General features: G+C 45.1%; 1 protein-coding gene across 2 annotated transcripts in view; it reads right to left on the bottom strand.

Annotated features, from left to right (window-relative positions):
* The window catches only part of THADA (THADA armadillo repeat containing), a 333,497-nt gene that overhangs the window by 47,868 nt on the left and 268,252 nt on the right, over positions 1-17,377 (bottom strand). For both annotated transcript variants that reach the window (XM_049650200.1, XM_049650201.1), the window contains 5 exons: positions 8,352-8,731; positions 7,667-7,785; positions 7,261-7,333; positions 4,189-4,342; positions 1,429-1,560 (listed from right to left, as the gene is read on the bottom strand). In XM_049650200.1, coding sequence (XP_049506157.1) covers positions 1,429-1,560; positions 4,189-4,342; positions 7,261-7,333; positions 7,667-7,785; positions 8,352-8,731 — 858 coding nt within the window. The remainder of the gene's footprint in view (positions 1-1,428; positions 1,561-4,188; positions 4,343-7,260; positions 7,334-7,666; positions 7,786-8,351; positions 8,732-17,377) is intronic.

Below are 17,377 nucleotides of genomic sequence, written 5' to 3' on the forward strand. Positions count from 1 at the left end.
CTCTTTTTATAGGTCACGGTGAGGAATACAAAAATAGACAGGTAGCCTTTTACATTTATTATTCTCTCAGAGGCTTTTTTATACATGGATTTTTCCATGTGAAAGGCACTCAATATATAATTATTAATTTGTATTTCTTGAGGAAAACTTCAAACTAGAAGGGGGGGGAACACGGTAACACTCTTTTACTACAGGTGAACTTGAAGAAATTCAGAGAGAAATAAAAGTAGTCGGGCAATAACTATAAAGATGAGGAGGGACTAAGTCAACTAATGAATTTCAATATGCAATAACCTACCCTGTTTTTGGTGGAGAGGGTCTTAGAGAAATCTAGTGAGTGTTATATTCCACCAAATATTTACGGAGCAATTGCTGGGTGCTCTGTGTGTCCTTCTAAGGAAAACACACAACTGGAAAGCGGAATGAATCACTAACGGCAGAATTACACATCCAAGAACTCTGACGGGGTGGGAAGCGGGTGGGGAGACGGCCACTTGCGCATCACTACCGCGCACCAAACTGCACGTCTTCCCACTGAGAGGCGAAGCCGGTCCTGACCAAACCTGCTCTGGAGCAGCACCACCAAGAGATGATTAAAAAGTCAGCTTCTCCCATATATGCCATTACAACACAGGACTCTGGTAGGAGGATGTTCACATACTCCAAGGGAAGCTTCCAAGATCGTCAGCCACTGGGATGAGGAACCCTGAGTTGGTCACAAACCCTGAATTGGTCACAGACCCTGCATGGCTATTCCCCCTCCCATTCTGCTGTCTATTGAGGTAAACTTCTTTGCTCAGCCTGTGACCTCTTGCCTCCAAATGGTGTTCTTGCTTCTCCTTGGGATGGCTGACCCAGAGATCTTTCCTGACACCCCAAGTGCAGGGAGCCCAAGTCCACCAGAGCGGTCACCCTCCCAGAGGGCCACTCGTCCAGAGGTGTGACCTTGCTTCTGCTCCAAGTTAACTTGACTCACACTCAGCTGTTTCTGCCACATGTAAAAACTCACAGAAGGACAAAATGATGGATCTACGATTCCTGGGTTATGCAACCACACAGATAATCAAGACTTGGCCTTATTTAAAAAGGATGACCACGTAACTAGCAAAAGGCACTGTTTATTAGATTTCTATCTTCGAAGACAATTTTTGTCTATGATGTCCTAGAGCAGGGGTCAGCAAACTACGGCTAACAGATCAAATCTGGGCAGCCACCTATTTTTGTAAATAAGGTTTTATTGGAACACAGTCACACCCCATGTTTACCTATTGTTCAGGGCTGCTTTCCCACTAGAACAGCGAAGTCGAGACAGAAACCAAATGGCCAATGAAGCCTAAAATATTCACTCTCTGGCTATTTATAGAAAAAGTGTGCCAACTTCTGTCTAAGAGCAATAAGGCACTGCAAAAAAGGGTAAGAACGAGGTACCTGTTGACTGGCAGGTGTTTTCTTGTGACATGGCGGTTGCCACAGTCTCCGTGGCAGCATCTCTGACGGCCTGCTCCTCACTCTGCAGGAGGGTGAGGACACATCTCCAGAGAGCAAGTGTATCCTGCAGTTCTAAGAAGACCAAAAGGAATTCAAATGACTTAGGGTTCAATTTACAAGAAGGTACCAATACTGCTTCAAATCTAGGGTGGAAGAGGACAGTATTTAATGAGCAACAGCCATTCCTTTCTTCCTGGATAGTGCAAGAACGGAAGACTTGGCAGTCAGATAAACACTGGAAGAGAGAGGGCCCTAAGGGGAAAGGTTTGGAAAGGTCTGTTTTTTGAGGGGAAGGCTTCTGGAGGCAACCAGCCCCAGGCAAGGCTCCCCACAAGGTGCGGCCCGGCTGACTAAGGCCCCGGGCCCAGCTGTCCACAATGACTCACGATTCTCAGGAATGAAACTTTATGCATAAAGAGTGCTTTAGGGAAACTAGCCCAGTGTTGATTTGAGTGACTGCTTGAGCTTATAAATTCTGAAAGCAAAGTTTCAATCAAGATTATACTTTGGGGAGCAAGAACTTTTGAAAAGGGCAGAGAACCACGCACGATAAAGATAAAGACACCAGCCTGTGCCACCTCTACGTGGAGCCCACTATCTGACCACCACTGCCCCTGGGCAGGAACTCTAGCTGGTCCCCGTGCTAGGTGCTGCTGCAGACAACGGGGTAGGGAAAGACAGTATATGCCCCTGAGCCCCTGGGTGGCTCAGTCGGTTGAACATCTGACTTCAGGTCACGATCTCACAGCTTGTGAGTTCGAGCCCCACGTCGGGCTCTGTGCTGACAGCTCGGAGCCTGGAGCCTGCTTCTGATTCTGTGTCTCCCTCTCTCTCTCTGCCTGTCCCCCACTCACACCTGTCTCTCTGCCCCTCAAAAATAAATAAAAATGAAAAAATTTAAAAAGAAATCACAGATGGAAATGTATGGCTGTGCCTCACAGCAGGGAAAGATCACAGTGGACTGGTGTGCCCCAGGCAGCTTTGATGAGGGAGGTGAGAGGTGGACAGGGCCTCACAGAAAGGATATATGGTGTATAGGGGGTGGGCCCAGGCTTGGGCAGAGTCACAATGGGAGGGCCACAGGAGACCATACTCATCATCCCTAGCCTTTCAATGGGGGCCTATCCTGTTGAACTCTCCTTCGGTCTAAGGACCTCATCTGCCCACGGAGAACTTGATATCAGAGTCACTAGTGCTTTAGTCAAACCAAGAACACCAACGTTCCCTCTGGGGTTTTGTTCTCTCTTTTCTGTTATAAATCTGGCTTTAAATTTTACACAGTCTTTCAGAATCTATGCACTCTAATTGTTCTCTCAGGTTTAATATTTTCCTTTCTTAATATTGTCCTCTTTAACATGGTCATTTATACTCTCAGAGATCTTCAGTCTTCCCTTTTTAGTCCATTTTGATTTTTCTTTTTCCTTAAATGACTTTGTTCTGTCCTTGACTGGTCCCCATGCACTTTTATGTCCTTTGTCTTTCAGTTCTGTACCTATTTTTCATGCTCTTACAGGCCCTCAGCCACCACTGACCTCCTTCCTTACTGCCTATAATGCTATAACCAGCTCCAGGAACTGATGATGAACCAATGGCTCTTAACCAGTACTCAATTTCGCTCAGAATTCCAAGTTATTTCACACACATTTTGCCTCATCCGAGCTAGGGTTACAGTGGCCAAAGTTACCCAGAAAATGCTACAATTGCTATCCCCACTGGAGAGGCTTCACCAAAGTTTTTGGTAAAGCTTTGCTCTTATTCCTCTGGGTCTGATGATTAAATCCCAATCACTGAAGGCCCCTTCCAGCTCTCCTTTGGGTGTAAGAAAAATGTGTGGAAGTCACTTAGAGGAAAGAATTAAAAAGATATCAAAGACAACTTTGTTTCCCAGAGATATCCAGACACATGAGACATTTCAATGGTCTGAACTGTGCTAACACCGAAAATTTGAGTCTCACCGTCTAAAAGAACAATTCTTTCCTTGAGTCTGTAAATCCTTTCTCCACAACTCCACTGAGAGCTCTCTGCATGCAGGGACCATGGCTTATTCTTATTCTTTGAATCTGCTTTTCACATTAACCTCAACACCAAGTCCTATTGATTTGCTTCCCAAATGCCTTTTGAGCCTGTCCTTTCTTCTTCTTTAATGCCCCGGCTTCACCCTGACCCATTCCTTTCTCACCAAGATCATTGCATCAGGCTTCCTGGAAGAGGTGACGGTTAGGGTGAGTCTTGAAAGACAAACAGAAGTCATTCAAGCAGCAGTCTGTTTAAAGAACTGTTCCCTACCGATGATGCACGCAGCCTATGTTTGGGAGTGGTGGCCGATGAGCAGGGAGGGCTGGGCAGGGCACCAAGCCATGTGAAAGGGTGTTTAGATTTTATGCTGAAAGCAATGGGAACCCACTCAAAGGCTTTAAGCAGTGGAGTGAAACGATCAGATCTGTATTTCAGAAAGACCGCAGAGGCTTTTGGAAGCATTAAGGAGAATGGCTTTGAGGGCAAGATTGAAAGAGGCTGTTGGTGAAAAATGAGGAATTGGCAAGGGTTGGTAGGGGCAGGGGCAGGGGTGGCATTTGAAAGAGACGAAGGTATGGTGCACATGGGTGAATTTTCACGTTCCCTTCTTTTTAACCCTGGAGTATCTATTCACACTTTTAGCACATTTGGCACAATGGGCCTCCCTGTGCCCAGGACACTTACCGAGAACGGGATCCGGGCTGGTGAGCAAGAACGGTGTAGTGCTGGTGAGGGCTTTGGCAGCGGCCAGCCTGGACTCTGTGGGAAGGTGTTCTCCACAGGATGAGGCGACCAACCGAACCCACTGCTTCAGTGTGGGGACCATGGAGTCCCTGGTCTGAAAGCACAAAGCATATGGCAGTTCAGCAGATGTGGTCAGGGGCTGACATGGTGTTAGGGACGAGCTACATACACCCCATTGGATCTGCAAATTAGCTCTTACTGCAGGGGGAAAATGGTATTTTAGTTGCTTTTCCAACCCAACTAGGGAGAAATAAACAAGCCCAGGGGAGAAAATCTGACTGTCTTTCAGTAATACTGAGTCAGTAGAACTAGCGAACAAGTTTCTGGAGTCTTTCTGATGCAAATCAGGGTATCAGAACATCAGTGTATTTGATGTGTATCAGGGTATCAGAACATCAGTGTATTTGGCAGCAAGTAATACTGTTGTCCCCAGGAATGAGATGCTCCTGTCTTTAGTAACAGAACCTCAGATTTTTGGCTGGGCATGTGGGTACCCAGCTGAAGACTACATTTCCCAGACGCCCCTGCACTTGGGAGTAATATGTGATTAAGTTCTGACTAACGGTACACTTTTAGTCATGCCTTAGGAAACAGCTATGACCTTCCCTTCCTAGGTTTCTCTTTCCTGCTAGCTGAACAAGGACAAGATGGTGGAAGTTGAAGCAACCGTCTGGGACCATGAGATGGAAGTCATGTTGAGAACAGCAGAAAAAGCAACAAGGGCCTGGCGGCCCAATGCAGTCCAGCCACCATAACTGCTTTGACTGCTGTGATCTAGTTTAAGCCATGGTATTTGTGAGTTTCTGCTACAACACTTACAGCAGCTTCCTCACTAACACTGTTGTTTAAACAAAGCTCTATTTTTTTTTAAATACTAATAGCTTTCTTTATTGAGATACAATTCACCATATAATTTACCCATTTAAAGTATATAATTGAGTTTTTAGTATATTCACTGGTTTATACAACCCATTTGCCACAGTAAATTTCAGAACATCACCAAAAAGAGAAATCCCACACCATCCTCCATCCTGTCAGCTCCCCAATGACCCAGCCCTAAACCACTAATCTACTTTCTGTCTCTATGGATTTGCTTATTCTGGACATTCCATATAAACTGACCAATACAATATGTGATCTTTTGTGACTGGCTTCTTTCATTTAGCATGTTTTCAAGGTTCATCTGTGCTACAGATGTATCAGCACTTCATTACTTTTTATGACTGAATAATATTCCATTGAATGGACATACCACATTTTGTGTACCCATTCATCAGTTGATGGACATTTGGATTATTTCTATCTTTTAAACCCTGGTTTTCTACTTATTCTACAAAGGGGATTATTGTTCCAAATGTACTTTATTTCCCCTATCAATTTAAATGTTCAAAATAACCATCTATGTGGCTCTGTGGAACTAAACCAATGAGCAACTTAGACCTTGAGGAACAGGCCGGCTCCCAATGTACAAAGAAACTCAGGTCTTCCTGGGAACTTCTTTTATGTGTTTCTCTATGGTTTTGTTAATTTTTCTCTCCCTGGAAAACTCCCAATTTTCATCAAATATCGTTTCATTCAAGTACCACAAAGTGCCTTTGAGATGCACATGACAACTGGTTAAAAGCAGCTGTAGATGAGAACACTGTCTTCTGGCAGATGTGATAGGCTGCCCTGTGACTACTTTCTTAGAACTTGTTTTTTATTCCCCTCGGGGATGTAGCTTTGTTTTTTTCCAGTAAATCCTCTCCCTTCCTACAAACCTCTCCCACTCAAGCCCCCAACACACACCACTGACTTTTTTTGGCTCTTTTCTCCTAGTGACCAGCCAGCTTTAGCCTCCTGGCACACTTAGCTCTCACCCTCTGTTCCTTCTGAACTCAGTGACCTCCTCTGTGAAGTCTTCTCTTTAGCATCGCTACACTCCCTTCCTCCTCTGAAATCCTCCAGCCTCCTCTCTAACAGGGCATTTAATATCACAATCTAACCCTCCTTCTCACTCATGCCACTGTCCCTCCATCCTTGTTCATCTTCTGATCTCCAAGTACCTCTGGCAGTGCTCCTGTAAGGGACTGGAACCTGTGAAACTGTGCTGCCACTATCACGGTGTGGTCATGTGTAACCAGGAGCTTCAGGTACTTTTACTACAGTATTTACCGCCTTCTACTTATAATAATTCTCTGATGGAGGGGCGCCCTGGGTGGCTCAGTCAGTTAAGCATCTGACTCTTGATTTCAGCTCAGGTCATGATCTCATGGTTCATGAGAGCTCCGTGTCAGGCTCTGTGCTGACAGTGTGGAAGCTGCTTGGGATTCTCTTTCTCTCTGCCCCTCCCCTGCATGCATTCTCTCTCTCTCTCTCTCTCTCTCTCTCTCTCTCTCTCTCAAAAGTAAACATTTAAAAAAATAATAATTCTCTGACGGTGGTAGCTTTCTTGTACACCCCTAAGTACACATGTATTTGTCTTAAGGCATCTTCCCAGGAAGTTGTTTCAGTTACTTTGGTTCTGCCTCTCCCCCAAAGGACATGGGAGACAGATGAGGCACATCCAGCCCTCTATACAAAGCCAGCTAGGCCATGTTTTGGGGGAATATTTAAGCCTTAGCAATGTATTGTCATGCTCGGTTGGCCAGGATGCAATCCTAGTGACTTGCTCACTCATTTTTTAAAATAAAGAGTCTAGCTAGAAAAATAGGGGGAAAAAAAAGGGTTTGAGCATGTGTGTGTGTGAGTGTGTGTGTGTGTGTGTGTGTGTGTTCCATGGGAGAAGGCTGTGTTATCCTCAGGGATTCTAATCAAACGTGCCCAGAACAAGAGAAAAGACATGCCAATGGTGGAAAATTCTTCACGAGTTATACCCAAAGTGAAAAATCCACCTGAATAACATTTGGTAGAGGCCACATGTGCATACAGCAGTGGTTCTGCTTGCTGAGACATCTCACTTTAATTGACACCTTCCCCGCAAATGTGAGCACAAAAACCTAGGTCCTAGGCCAGAGGCAGAATCAGCCTTACCTCCTCACACGTCTGCATGCAGTGGGCAATCACTTTGGAGGCAAGTCTCAGAGCTACACTTTGAATTTCAGACCTAGAAAAAGCCAAAACACACACAAAATAAAACCAAACCTACTTTATATACAGATGGGTTTTTGCATCAGTCTGTAATCGATGCCACTGTGAATGCTAGAAATGCTCAGCTCATCACCACACAAATGCCTCCAGAAGTAATTACCTTTTGATTATTAATGTGAAACTCTGACATCATCCTATGACTTGAGCTTAGAACATGCTCCTAGGTAGAGTTTTAGAAAGAAACATAGGACCTGAGCCTTTAGGCCAGGACTGTGCGCAAGTTCATTATATAACTGACTGCTGGGACCACGTGTGATGCCGAGGTTGCACAGGGGTATCAGGCGCAAACCTTTCATTGGAAGCAATATCCATCGTCCAGATCAGGAACTCCTTTGGGGTTAAATGGATACAATGCTCCGTCTCAGGAAGCCACTCACTGGGGTCCATGCGATGAAGAATTTTCAGTATCTGTGTGTGTCAGATCCATGGGGGGAAAAAAGCTCAGGAGAAAGTCTTCAGAAGCCCAATAATCATCACTTGTACCGTTAATAGGAATCTATCTTTCAAATAGGTCCACTGACTTATTTCTCCCTTAATACTTTTGGGAGACCAAGACAGGGTGGAGTAGTGACATACCCGAAGGACCTTAGTGACCTGGGATCAGAGTCTAGATGCCCCAATTCCTAATCAGTGCCCTTTCCCCTTTGATGATGCTTTCTCGGTGGCCGTGAATAAAGCCATGTCAATAAAGACCACCCTTTGCCACATTCTACAGCCAATTTTCAATGCTGTCTTTCTTAGAGCACAGAGTGGCTCACTCCCATTCTCTATCTTGGCTTATTGCCATCATCATTACCACTGTCATGAAGCCATGACAAGTACTATACGAAGAGTTCTTGCCCACTAGACACTGCATCTCCTTCCTGCGGCTGCGGGAGAAGCCAAACCCAATCGTGCCTACACAGTCTTGTTATGGTGAGCTTGCCAAAGAACGTGGGGAGCGGAGGGGATGGTGAATACAACAGAGACTTTACCTTGCAGAAGCATTCTGGGTGATTTTCCTTCATGGCCAACATCAAGAATGTCCCTCTCATATTCCACAGCAAGGGTGGCAGTCCCTTCTCTCCTAATCCAGAGGCTGCTGTTGAAAACCTTTCCAACAGGGCTTCTAATGTCAGCAGGCGCACTTCAGGGAAAGAAGACTCCAACAGCTGAGAGAAGGATATGGGAATGTCCCTTGCCTGCTCTCCAGCCTGGGCCTCCACTGCCCACACTGCAGCGACGGCTAGTTTGGTGAGGCTCTGGAGGTACTGGGGCAGGCCTGGCACTGTGAAGGTATAGGGGAATCCTGTTATCAGCTCTGATCTTGAGATGATCCTTCTGATGTCCCCCCAGAAGCCAAGATGCTCCAGAGCTGAAAGAGCAAAAAAGCAAAGGGAAAGAGGTTATCACTTTATTCAAAGTTCCACAAAAGGACAGTAGACACTGCAAAGCTCTGGGTACATGGGGGTGGCACTACCAGATGCCTTTCTTGAACAGATTTCACATGAATGATGTAATAAGTGACTAGCCCACGTAGGCTCAGAAGTCTGAACTTACTACATTTGCCCAGAAGCAATTTCTGTTTAGGTAATTCACAATGTTGCTATCAGAAGATGTGGTCCTGGCACCCCTCCCCAACATTCAATAGGTATGGACTCAGGAACCTCTTGAGTCACTAGGCCTCAGAGTTGAGCAGGATAAAAGGCCAGCTAGTCCAAACTTCCTTTAGGGGCTCAGTTCCCTCTCCAGCACCTTTCCTTGGAGGCTCCTGATGGACCTCTACAGTGACTCGGAGCTCACAAGACAGGCTATTCCATTGTTAGCAGATCAAAGTGTCACCAAGTTCTTTTGGGAGTTCCTACTCACTGGCCTAATTTTGCATTTTGTGGTTCCCAATGAGCCCTTCAGGCATTACAGCCCCGGTCTTCTCTGCACAAAACACCCTTGCTTCCTTTAGCTACTCCCCACATGGTGGGGCTTGCCTTCTCTCGCTATTCTAGCTGCCCTCCTTCGGTCATGCTTCACCCCTCTTGAGGTCTGGCCCCGTAGAATGGAACATGATTTTCTCACATGATATGACCCACAGGACGATGGCTTTCCCTGTTCTGACACTAGGTTACTGGAGGCACATCACACTTGTTGACTCATGTGGATCTTAAAGTCAACTGAAACCACAGCCTTTCTTTTTTTACATGGTCTACTGAGGGTGGTGAGTCATCTTTCTCCCACCTTGTACTCAGTACTTAGATCAGGACTTGTTTTCTTTGTTTGTTTGTTTTAAACCCAAGTAGAATCCCTGTTAAATTTTATCTCCCTGTTAAGTTTTATGGCCTGCCTTTTAGATTGCCAAGATCTCTTTGTACTCTCACTTCTGATCAAAAAACACTTATTGCCTGCTTACTATGCACTGGGTGCTAAGTAAAATAAGAACACTGCCCATAAGGAGATTATAGTTCAGTTTGAGAGTGAGAAATGAATGACTAGGTGATTCCAATACAGTGGTGTAAATGATAATGAGTCTTTAAGGGGAAGGGAGGGGAGAATGTGTTGGAGCCACCAAAGCAGAGCAAAGGCTCAAAAACATGAACCAGAATGGACCACGTGGGGAACCACAGACAGTCTGCTATCACTACAGCACAGAATTCGAGATGGTGCTAGAGAAGTACTGTGGCCAGGACCTGCAGAACCTCCTGGGCCACATGAAGGAGCCTGGACATTCTTCTGGAGGCAAGGGAATGCCACTGGGGCGTTACTTCAAGTGACAAGGTCAGGCAGTAATCTAGGAGAGAAGGGATGAGGGCCTAAAGTGAGGAAGGGCTCGGGGAAGATGGATTTGAGAAGCAGTGAGGAAATCAAATTGGCAGCACTGGGCACTGAATGGGGGAGGAGTCTTGGGTACCTCCCAGAACCCAGATGCTTCACACAACACATTCATCATCCAACAGAAGTTATGTAAACCTCAGTTTGACAAGCATGCCATAAATGGCCGCAAAGAATTAGTGAAACTGTGGACTGGGCCGGTGTGGAGGGCAGAGGGTATCAGTGAGTGTTACAGGCAGCTCCTAGCCCCGTCCCCTACCTACTCTAAACTCTCCCCAATTCATTAACTAGCTACTTATAAATCCTCCTAACTTTACCATTTACCTAACTGTGCGTGGGATTTTACCTACAAGAACATCAGGACAGACTTCATCAAAGGCCTTGCTGAATTTAGGTATCTCATAACTCAGTCAACACTACTGACTTCTAGAAAACTATCATAAACATAATAGAAATATAAAAGATTATGATAACAGAAAAAACTTACTTGATATTGCAAAACCTTACAGGCTTGCGATAATCCAGGGATTAAGAATACAGAATATTCATGTTACACATCAAATTGCTGCAAAAAGAAGTTTGCCCCAAAAGGCAAAGTGGGGGCTCAGGCTCCCATATGACTGTGCCCCACGGAAAACACCACTGCCAACTGCTGCCTGTGGTTGCAGACACACCTTTGCTCTTAACTCAGAGTCTGCAGAAGTCCGAGTTCAAGTGGGAGGGCAGCCATCTTTACAAAGCAGCAGGGAAGCCCCAGACAGTTGGGATCCTCAACCTCTGTATCACTATCTCTATTTTCTTCTTTTTTTTTTTTTAATTTTTCAATGCTTATTCATTTTTGAGAGAGAGAGAGAGAGAGAGAGAGAGAGCGAGCGTAGTGCACAAGCCACGAGCAGGGGAGGGGCAGAGAGAGAGGGAGACACAGAATCTGAAGCAGGCTCCAGGCTCTGAGTTGTCAGCACAGAGCCCAATGCAGGGCTCGAACCCACAAACCATGAGATCATGATCTGAGCCGAAGTTGGATGCTCAACCAATTGAACCACCCAGGTGCCCCACCATCTCTATTCAGTGCCTAAAAACCTATCCCACTACAATTTAGTGATGAGACCACACCATGTGGTCTTCAGGTGCCACTTCCTCACTCTTCCCACCCACTGCTGCCTCAGGATAACACTGCCTTAAAAAGGAATTTCATTTGTTGGCAAGGAGTCAGAAACATGGCTCAGAGATCTGCTCTTTAGAACATAATAAGAAACAGGAAGAACTGTCTAGGCCATTCTGGACAATTTTCAGACGAACCTGTTATCTGAATGGGAGATACTCCAAGCAGAGTGCATCATTCACTAGACTCAAGAGCCAGGCACCCAGCCCCACTTGCTTCCTCTAGGGCCTTGACAAAGGATGACTTCATCAAGAATCCAAGGACTGAAGGCACTGCCCTAAAGAAATGGAAGATGGGGGACAGGCTTAGGAAGGTCTCCTTTGGGACTTCTTGGCCTACGTTGCCAGTGCGGTTCAGTACAATTCCATAAGCATTTACTGAGCATAAGCATTTACTACGTACTTTGGGAGAGAGAGATTCAGAATTGAGAAAGAAAAATTACTTGCTATTAAAAAGCTTTATAACTAATGGGAAGATAAAGACAACTACAAAAATTGCAAAATGCTTAGAGCTCTACAATTGTTAGCAAGAAAAGCTACATTTATGTGGCATGCACTATAGAATGTTATATACCCATTATTTAATGCTAGGAATAATAATTACTTTTAGAATTGACACTTGAGTACTATTCTAATTCCACAAGTATTAACTCATTTGAAGAAGTAGGTGCTATTATTATTCCCATTTTACAGATGATGAAACAGAGAGGTTAAGTTACTTGCCCAAGGTTGCAAAGAGAGTACATGAGTCAATGAAGGACCAGAACGAATGTGATGGGCACTTGCTTTCTACAGGGGTGGGGGGGAGACAAAATAAAAACTTTCACGAGGAAACAACATTTAAGATGGGTCCTGAAGGCTGCCCAGAGGTGCCTGACTGGAGGTGGAAATGGCAAATGCTCCAGGGGAGGTTGAGAGACAAAGAGAGACCAAGAATAGGTTCGCTGAGTTAGTGTGTCAGCCGAGGAGGAGTCAGGTCAGAACCACAAGCTACGAGTTATCAAATGACATTCATTTAGATACTTTCTCCTAACTACTTCATTGTGCACCAAGACCCAAAGAGATGACCTAGAGCACAGTTTCTCAAACTGGAGTGAGCATCAGAATCACCTGGAGGGCTTGCTAACCCACAGACTGCCGCCTGGGCCTCATCCCCAAAAGTCTGATTCAGGAACTCTGGGGAAGAAGCTGAGAGTTTGCATTTCTTTTCTTTATTTTTTTTAACTTTATTTATTAATTATTATTATTATTGTTAACTTTTTGAGAGAGAGAGAGAGAGAGAGAGAGAGTGGAGGAAGCATAGAGAGAGAGGGACACACAGAATCCAAAGTGGGCTCCAGGGTCTGAGCTGTCAGCACAGAGACCGACAACAGGGCTCGAATCCACGAACCACAAGACCATGACCTGAGCCAGTCTTATGCTTAACCGACTGAGTGAGCCACATAGTCACCCCTATTTTTTTAATTCTTTAAAAATTTTAGTGAGAGAGAGAGCATGTGCACGAGTGGAGGAGAGCACACTCAGTACAGAGCCTGATGAGGGGCTCGACCCACGACTCTGGAATCACTGAAATCAAGTGTCCCAAATCAAGTGTCGGAAGCGCCACTGAATGAGCCACCCAGGTGCAGTTTGACTTTCTAATAAACTCCCAGGTGATGCTGATGCTGCCCAGCCAGGTGCTTTGAAAACCACTGCCCTCAAGTGATAGTTCTTAACCAGAGGTTATTAAAACCACACACACCTGAATCCCACTCTGGCCTATTCTAATCCAGTGGGCTTCAGTTGGGTGCAGACACCTACAGTCTTAAGAAGCCAACAGCTAATTCTGCTGTGTAGCCTAGCTGAGAATCATGTTCCTGAGACACGACTTTCATAGGGGGTCTGTAGGGTTTATGCATGTGTGGGTAGGCAGGGGTTTGCAGTCCCAAGCAGAGTACAACTGATTCCAGCCCAGTACTTCTTTATAGGGTAGAGAATTCACCACACCCCTTTTCTCTTACAAATAAAAACATCAAAGGAGGGAAACCACTAGGAATTCAAAAGAATGAACAAGTGCTGGAATGAAGGCCCCTGGCAGGCCTCAGTGCTGGCTCCCGGGGTACAGGTTGTTTTAGGTGCAGGATGTAGCGGTGAAATAGAAAGACCAGGCTCCGGTCTCATGGGGTTCCCACTTACATGGGGACCACAGTCCACCTCTCCCCCTGGGCCTACATTGAGGGCGTCGCGAGCTGCAACAGGAGGCTGGAGTTAGAGATGACCAATACTTTAACATAAGCAGCTGCAGTGACTAAAGAAGAGGTACGTATTGCTTTCCTCTCTGACCCAGTGGCTTCTGGGCCCAGGAAGTGCATTCAATTCACCTGGAGAGCTTTAGAAAAACACCTATGTCAGGGGGCACTTAACTACATGGCCGGGGCAAGCCTGGTTTTAAAGGGACCTGGGTGACTCTAGTGTAATTCTTCCAGGCTTGCCACCTCCTGCTTTACCAGCTCTGCACCCACAGCAGGTAAGACAGAGTCCACCAAATGTTTTTCACAACTGGGACCTCTCCCTGGCCAAGCACGGTTTCGTGTCCTGTGCTACCAAGTGCGTTTGAGAGCCTAGGTCAACACAGGGTACTTATTTCCATTTCTGTCCGTGACTATTGTCCACAGCCTGCAAAAAACTGAGGTTAGTTCTTCGGTGGGGTGCCTCAGTCTGAGGTTTAGCACCTCTCTCCTCTGGAAGATAACATTTCTGTTTGCAATTTCAATTTTGATTGCTTTGGGTTTCTCCCTTCCAATCTTTCTTGGAAAGCCAAGTGTTCCAATGAAAGAGTCCAGTCCCTCCTTTAATGGCCCCATCTTATTTTTCATAAATTAGATGATTTTTTCAAACTTATTAATTGGGAGTTTTTTCCAGCCCTCCTTATTTGGAAAGTCTTTGGATTTTCTCAACAGTGCAGTCACCCAAGTATGTGTGACTGATTTTAAACATCCAATTTGATTTTGTTTTTGAAATTAACTTTTTGTTTCTTTAGAGCAAGTGTATTTCTAGCCTTCAAAGGCACGGCTTAATGCTGGATTCACTTGGAAGGGTAATACCTCCGGCTGTGCTAAGTCCTGGTTCAATGGGGAAATAATTCCCCAAGTTTGGAATCCAAGGACCGAGAAAATGTCAAAAACAATGTGACAGACTGGGATATGTTGCCAGCTTTTTATCTTGTCAAGGAAGGATGTTATTTTTTTTTTTTAATTTTTTTTTTTAACGTTTATTTATTTTTGAGACAGAGAGAGACAGAGCATGAATGCGGGAGGGTCAGAGAGAGAGAGGGAGACACAGAATCTAAAACAGGCTCCAGGCTCTGCACCGTCAGCACGAGCCCGACGCGGGGCTTGAACTCACGGACGTGAGATCATGACCTGGGCCAAAGTCGGACGCTCAACCGACTGAGCCACCCAGGTGCCCCATCAAGGAAGGATGTTAAAAACCTAATATCTATTCATCATTTCATAAAAGAAAGGCTATCTTAACACCAAAAAAGGTAGCAAACCCATGGTGGCATCATAAAGGCAATTCTTTTTTTTTTTTTAATTTTTTAAAATGTTTATTTATTTTTGAGACAGAGGGAGACAGAGCATGAATGGGGGAGGGTCAGAGAGAGAGGGAGACACAGAATCCGAAACAGGCTCCAGGCTCTGAGCGGTCAGCACAGAGCCCGACGCAGGGCTTGAACTCACGGACCGCGAGATCATGACCTGAGCTGAAGTTGGAGGCTTAACCGACTGAGCCACCCAGGCGTCCCCCCAAGGGCAATTCTTTAAAGACATTTGGCTTTAAGAAAAATTTGCCATAATATCATTTGGTTATAGTTTTATTATGAAAGCATCACCAGGGTGCAGCACAAGGGAACTGTAGTTTTGGAGAAGCTGGTAACAGTTTCCTGAGTTTGATCTGTTTGGACAGCATGACAACCCTAACAGAGGTCTCCTCTGGGGGAACCGCAGGGACTTTGCCGCGTCCCTTGGGACAGCGAGCAAAGTGTCTGTGTGAAGGAACGCAGTGGTCCATTCACACAATTCCCTCTGGTAATCTCTGATGTGTTATCTTAGCAGTTCTTGGTTCTTTGGCAAGCTGCAGATTTCAGTGTTATGTCTGCAACCTGAATAGAGATTGCTAAATTAACTGCATTTCAGAGGTGCCACTCCCTAACTAACCAAGGTAGGGTGCTAACATCAACCTGGTGCCGAAAGAGGATTTAAAAGCAGCACATATATATATATATATATATATATATATATATATATATATATATTTTTTTTTAGTTTATTTTTGAGAGAGAGAGGGAGACAGAGCGAGTGAGCGAGCGCAGAGGCTGGGCAGAGAGAGAAGGGGACAGAGGAACCAAAGCCGCCTCTACACTGACAGCAGAGAGCCCGATGTGGGGCTCAAACTCACAAACCATGAGATCATGACCTGAGCCGAAGTTGGACCTTTGAGCCACCCAGGCGCCCTGCAGCACATACTCTGAGCAGGGAAAGTCAGTGTCCTATGTCACAAATCCTGTCTTATTATTTAGGGAAGTCTGTCTTCTCCCCAGAGGAGGAGCCTAGCCCCAAAGGGCAGGCCTGTGGGTCATTCATCTTTGATTTTCAGCTACTCATATGGATCTGTTAAAATTTCTTAAAAAAAAAAAAATCAACATAATCTTAAAAAGATGCATGTTAATCTAAATAGCTTTAATAAGGACCTTCTGGGAAGAAAAACATGGGATGATATCATTGCTACATAATTATGGATACAGTGGAGTTTCGCCATAGGAGCATTTAATTTAGGCGAATTTAACTCTAAGCACTCAGCAGACAGATCGGAAAATAACAATTAAAATAGAAGGCAGTTTCACCTGGCACCCCAGTCACTAAACACATTCCCGGAAGGGTGGTTGTGCTGCTCCCACAGACCAGAGGTTCTCAGACTTTAGTGTGCTCTCTTGCTGAGCTCCTGACTCAGTTGGCCTGGGGCAGGGCCCCCCAGATCACAGTTCTAACAAATTCCCAGGTGATACTGATGCCGCTATGCAGGAACCACATTTTAAGAACCACTGTCTCCACCCATCTGAGATCATCTGTGCTTCCTGCGGTGTAAACACCTTGCCGCCATGCTGAATTCGTGTGTGACTAGTGTTTACTGGTGTTTGTTTTTGAACACCACGGCCCCTAATCATAAGTCAACCCCTTCATCTAGTGTTTGGCCAAAAGCTCCTGGCCTTCACTGTGAAGTCATGAATCCAGATAGCCTGATTTTGTGTTGAACTGGCCCAAGTAAAATAGAAAAGAAAGAGTAAGTGTGCTGGCCCCAAGACAGCACTTCCTTGGCCCAGCAGAGATGGTTATAGGGGACGCCAAACTCCCGGTAATCACATTAAACCTGTTCTACTTCTAAGTAGCTAGCTTTCGGTACCCATGAAGGGGGGAAGGATCCCCAGGATTGAAAAGGCCAACCAAACAGAAAAAAATGGTTTCACTGCTATGGAATAAGTCACTTACCGCGATATTGTGTAAATGACAATGATACTGATTATGTCACTGTGGTAGTCACTTGCCACTAAGAATCAGAAGTTTTTTTTCTTTTGCCTGACCTTGCACATGCTGTTGCCTCTGCCTCAAATGAATGAATGAATGAATGAACAAATGAATAGATTTCTCTTTCACATACTGAAAAGGCTCTGAATTCTCTGATACCAGTAGGTCAAGAAAAGTTTGCAGATGGAACTGTTCTAAAGTTTCTTGGATCCTCCCCCTTTCTCCCAGAATCTCCAGCTTCCTTAGAAAAGTTGGGCGTGAGCAAATACAAAGCAGACTTCATTTTTAATTCACAGCAACATGGACAGTGTTTTCTATTTCAAAGGATTGTAGCTCTGGTCAGAGAGATCTGCAGTCAGATCCAACAAAAGTTCCTACCTCAAACAGTTGACAAACTGGTTCTAAAAATAATCACAGATGACAATTTGTACACTCTGTGAATGTTAATGTCCCCTTGCGCAATTTGTCAGTAAAAA

The sequence above is a fragment of the Panthera uncia genome (genome assembly GCF_023721935.1).
Source record: "Panthera uncia isolate 11264 chromosome A3 unlocalized genomic scaffold, Puncia_PCG_1.0 HiC_scaffold_11, whole genome shotgun sequence".
Taxonomy (NCBI): domain Eukaryota; kingdom Metazoa; phylum Chordata; class Mammalia; order Carnivora; family Felidae; genus Panthera; species Panthera uncia.